This window comes from Hordeum vulgare, chromosome 2H (genome assembly GCF_904849725.1).
Source record: "Hordeum vulgare subsp. vulgare chromosome 2H, MorexV3_pseudomolecules_assembly, whole genome shotgun sequence".
In the NCBI taxonomy this organism is placed as follows: Eukaryota; Viridiplantae; Streptophyta; class Magnoliopsida; order Poales; family Poaceae; genus Hordeum; species Hordeum vulgare.
Window position 1 is genome coordinate 267,822,768 of NC_058519.1, and position 5,376 is coordinate 267,828,143.

Genomic DNA, 5,376 nt, shown 5'->3' on the forward strand with positions numbered 1-5,376 from the left:
ACTCTGCAGTTAAGTGTACGGAAAAATTCAGGGAGATTTTAACTAATGAATGAATCCCTTAATAGAATAATGTTTTTTTGTGTCGCCTTAATAGAAAAATGTGTTTCACCTCTTATTAGAATAGAAATAGCGGACATACATTCATACATGCAGTTAGTCCTAACCATTTGTGTACAAACAATTTCAGGGAGATTTTAACTTATCAATCAATCTCTTAGTTAATTTTGTTGTCGATCGAAGATAATAAAAATTAATGACAGGAAGATTTTAGCTTGACCTGGGATCGCGTCCTCTTCACAGTACCATTGTTGCCCCACACGGAGATATGCGGCGAAGCATAAACTCTGTACCCATGGCTGCTCCATCACCCCGGACATGATCTGCCTCCCCAATGATTGTGTCGCTGCCGCTGATGGTCGACTTCCCTAGAAAGAGGCTGGGGGAGGGGTTGTTCTAGTGCTGCTCTGTTTATCGCTGCCGCCTATATACGTAGTTGGAGAAGAGGGCACCATCTACAAATTTTGGAGCATCAAAATTAAAGTGGTTCAAAAAACAGGAATTAACTAGCAGCAGTATTATGTAATGGTACGTCTATATTCAGATAAACCTGGTAGTAGAGTAGCTAAACCCACTAGCAGCACTGCAGCAGCTAACTAAGTTATATACTACTAGTGGCAGGGACGCGCTCTTAAGAATCTGTAAGGCTAATTTCAGATAGCATCATAAATTCGGCCTCCCAAAGTTAACAAATGTTACACTTGTAACCACTGCTAAGATCCCAGAAACCCCAAATTCTATAATTCAGGATTAATGTCAATGAAAACAAGAAGCCTAAGAAATGCACACTAAGTAGGAGAGTTGTATCATGGCCTCACAAGACACCTATCTCCATGTGGAGGTAGCCCCGAAATGGAGCACCTAAGTTCTAGTAAGTTTCAAAGTGCTCGCACCACAAGCGTCTTTCAAACTTACCAGGAACTTGCATAATCTAATGGCACTCTTCTACCCACACAAAGTCGCTAGCTGCGGCTCCAGTGCATGCACTCTTACCTTGAGCATGACCTCCATGGCATCGAAGATGAACCCAAACCAACCACCACTCTTCTGCACGTCCGTGTCCCTGTGCGCTCTTGTTCTGGCTACCCCCGCCGTGCTTCTAGGAGAGTCATCTAAAGTGTACGCAGAGCAGGAAATTACTTCTCGAGACAAACACTTCATTTCTAAAAAGCAACAAGCAAGCATACTAACACACTAATACAAGAAACATTTTCAGTACCCAATAACATGATTAATTAACTCAATGTTGAGTTCTTTCAATCTTGTGAAATCAGAAGAACACAATAAATATACCAGGTGAATAGGCTCTATGGTTACATAGAGCCACATATGTGATTGTGCGTACTAATATTCCTGGGGCAATTGTTAACGTGCGTACGCAGTCCAAATGACTGTCATTTAAAAGAAAAATACAACAGGCTACAGAACTACAACACAAGAGCATTCAATCATAAAGCAGAAGAGGCAGAGCTAGCTAATAGGTCTATATTAACAGAGAGGTGACAGTCTTACTGAGTAATGTAATGTAGTAGGAGTTACAGGATCAGTAAAAATTCTTACTGGTAATGTACATTCCATAGACATTATTACACGTAAGTGGTTTCAAGAGGAAAATCCACACATCATTTGTATTATGTAGGAATCTCCAGTTCTACTACTAAATCTAAGCACCCAAGAATATACATGGTACAAACTGGTGTTATATTTAAACTATTTTTGTGGAATATGAACCCCCAAATAGACGAGTTCGACATTGCAGAGTATGCAGGGACTTCTACTCGCACGGAAACACAGGGTTGTAAATGCTCAATAACCCACAGGAAGCCCATCACAACGAAAAGATGGTGAGCAATGATCAAAGAAGTGCAGTGATCGGATGGAGAAAGGAGAGTTTGAACAGAGCCAAGGTTTCTATTCACGTGAGAATATATGGTTCATAAGAATGTGTAGAAACTTATCTTCATATAACAAATAGATTAGGCAAAAGTGAACACTCACTTCAACTACATGGAATTATAGCTAAGATGATGCATATCAACGTATGGTCTCTACTCACTTCACCACGGTCTCTACTTCCTGGTTAGGTCATTTCCCATCTCGATCTCTTTTCTACCATTCTTGGTTTGTTTTTCTTTAGTGATACAGTAAAAAGGTGATGAGGTGGATAGCACGAGAGTTGGCCCTGGCTTCCGCTCTTGGAGAGTGTAATATGCATACATATACAGAGAAGAAAATTGCTTTTCATGTTTGTGGAAATAATAAAAACAAACTTCTAGTGCCCATGCATGGAAAAGCTAAGAAAGTTATATCTTACGATTTTTGCATGACTTGAACAATACTAGTTAACTTGAAAATAGTGAAAAATATAACAAAACATTTACCCAAAGCTGAATCATTTTAGCATTACTGAGAAGCTTGGGTCTTTATTGTTTTTGTTCATGTTGGCAATGTATCCCACCTCTTAACCCACGGATTCAGAGACCCACGCAAGGGGGAAAGAACGAAGGGAGTTGCTCACCTCTTGTATACGAGGATGATGCCGCAAATGTAGATTCGCACGCGCTGGCCGGTGGCACTCCTCCGCCGCGGTCGTGCCTCGCCGAATTTGTCATCTCCTTCCTAGTGAGGGCCAACAGGCGGTGACGGCGGCAGACACTCCAAGCGGCGGCGAGACGAGGCCATGGAGCGACGAGGCGAGTCTCGCTGGACGTGATGGAGAAGGAGCTCCATCTCCATGGAGGCGGCCCGTCGCATGGAGGTTCACCCCTCCTGCCATCGTTGTCATTCCATCGACAACCATGGTGACCTGCCAAAAGGGAACATAAGAGAAGGTGAGATGGGGAAGAGATATTGCGTGAAGAAGGAGGGGAGGGGCTTACCTGTGCCAGATCTGGCCACCTCTCGCCTCGCCATCGCCGGATGTAGCAGATCCCGACGAAGCTAGGGGTGGCGGCCGAAACCCTAGCCATGGGTGAGTGTTGCGGGCGAGCACTGGAGGGCGCAGGAGATGCATCTGATGGGATGGGAGTAAAGAGAGGCGCGACGAGAGCCCGGGTAGTAATGAGTTGCGCGCCGGCGAGAGCCGCCTCAACTCACCGGAATCGAGTCGCTTGAGGGGAGAGAGAGACACACAGAGATCGCGGGGGAGAAGGGGGCTTTCTTTTTTTCCCATTCCAATTATTCCAAGAGAGGTGAATGAGAGACGTCAGATCGGTAAGACATGGATGGCTCAGATTGGCTACAAGGCGTGATCCGTGGGAAGAGTTTTTCTGCGTCCTGATTGGTTCAAGATTTCACATCTACATAGACAGATGCATACCAAGTTTGTTTATGCACATTTCCCTTTAAAAGAAAAAAAATCATGATGCACATGTACGGGAACGGCAAGCAGATATTGATTTTGGGAAAGGATATTCATGTGTAGCATACGACCCGTGGAATCTTTTTCGATTCGAACGTATCTCGTAGTACCGTGGATTCATGTGTCACTAGGAAACCAATCTACATGTATCGCGTGAACGGCTGAGATGGCCTGCAGTGGGTGAGAGACGTTGGATACGTATCGCGTGAACGGCTGAGATGGCGTGCAGTGGTGTGATCCGAGGGAGAGGGATTGTTCGTCCTGATTGGTTAGAGAAACGTGCTATCTAACATAATTTGAAGTGCTAAAAATAGAAGGGGTTTGTGAAACATGTACCAAAAATATTTTCCCAAATGACATCACTAAATGTTTCACTCAAAAATACCACATTTAATGGACGATAACCAACTTATTCAATTTTGATCTTTGAAGGTATTTTTGCCATTTAAAGAGTTTTTTGTCGAATCAGAAGGAAATCAGATGAAATCGGAAGGAAACTGGTCAAACAATTTTGCACACGGGTGCATCTAGGAATGGCAAACAATGTTGCTAAAGGGAGTTTTCATTTTCTTTGGACGTAAAATTCATTTTCCATTTGTGGCCTTGTCGACACCTATACAAGATGGTCAAACGTTTCTACGGTTTGGACCCTCTTAGACACCTCATGAGGGCAAGGCGGACGGCAAAGGGGGCAACCACGGACGGCAAAGGCTTTGCCGTCTGCCCCCTCATGGCAAAGTAGACGGTAAAAAAAATCCGGTGAAGAGGCTCTTTGCCGTCTGCTTTCACAAAGCGGACGGCAAAGAATCTTTGCCATGAGGGGGCAGACGGAAAATAAATGGGACGGCATATATTGCAACGTCCCCGTTAAGTGTTAACGGCAGGCCTCCTCTCTTTGCCGTCTGCCTTCCCCCCTTTGCCATGTGGGGGCTGACGGCAAAGAGGGGAGAGAGAGGGGGCAGATTCCCCCTTTGCCGTCTGCCTTCCCCCCTTTGCCATGTGGGGGCAGACGGCAAAGAGGGGAGACAGAGGGGGCAGATTCCCCCTTTGCCATGTGCCTCCCCCCCTTTGCCATGTGAGGGCAGACGGCAAAGAGGGGAGAGAGAGGGGGCAGATTCCCCCTTTGCCATGTGCCTTCCCCCCTTTGCCATGTGGGGGCTGATGGCAAAGAGGGGAGAGAGAGGGGGTAGATTCCCCCTTTGCCATGTGCCTTCCCCCCTTTGCCATGTGTTGGCAGACGGCAAAGAGGGGAGAGAGAGGGGGCAGATTCCCCCTTTGCCATGTGCCTCCCCCCCTTTACCATGTGTTGGCAGACGGCAAAGAGGGGAACCAGCCCCTTTTTTATTTTATTTTTTTATATCCAGCATTTTTAACAATAATCAGGATATATATATATATATTTGACATAAATAAATTTCTTTCCGTACTCATAACCATATTAAAATAACTCTCATCCATAGTGCATACATATTATGCAAGTTACATCCGTACCAAACCATATATTACACCAGTCTCATCCACGTGCATACAAAGTTTCATATATTCATATACTAGAATAGTTTCAATACAACCCATGGTACAAGAAATCATCTTCAAGCATTCCATCAACCAAGCTTCCCGTGAAGTGAAGGTAATCTGCAAAATGACAAATAAGAAAGTTAGAAAAATAATACTAGATGAAGTAGTGTATATATAGGTTATTTCGGAGAGAAATTAGCTAAGTATAGACCATTTAGGAGCTAACTAAGCTAATTATGTCATTTAGGTGGAACCCTAGCTAACTATAGGAGAAGAGAAAGAGAAGTAGAAGTAAAAGAAGGAGGAGGAGGAGGAGAAGGAGAAGGGAGAGGAGAAGAAGAAGAAAAAGGAGGAGGAGGAGGAGGAGAAGGAGAAGGAAGAGGAGAAGAAGAAGAAGGAGAAGAAGGAGAAGAAGAAGGAGAAGAAGGAGAAGAAGAAGG

The 5,376-nt window shown here is 44.5% G+C and overlaps 1 protein-coding gene across 1 annotated transcript; it reads right to left on the bottom strand.

The window, feature by feature from the left end:
- Window positions 1–1,002: 1,002 nt before the first annotated feature.
- LOC123426408 lies at window positions 1,003–2,970 on the bottom strand. The gene is made up of 3 exons (XM_045110241.1): window positions 2,937–2,970; window positions 2,576–2,863; window positions 1,003–1,220 (listed from the first exon to the last, which is right to left on the bottom strand). Exons 1-3 carry the CDS (start codon window positions 2,968–2,970, stop codon window positions 1,003–1,005), a joined length of 540 nt encoding a protein of 179 aa, XP_044966176.1.
- Window positions 2,971–5,376: the final 2,406 nt, after the last annotated feature.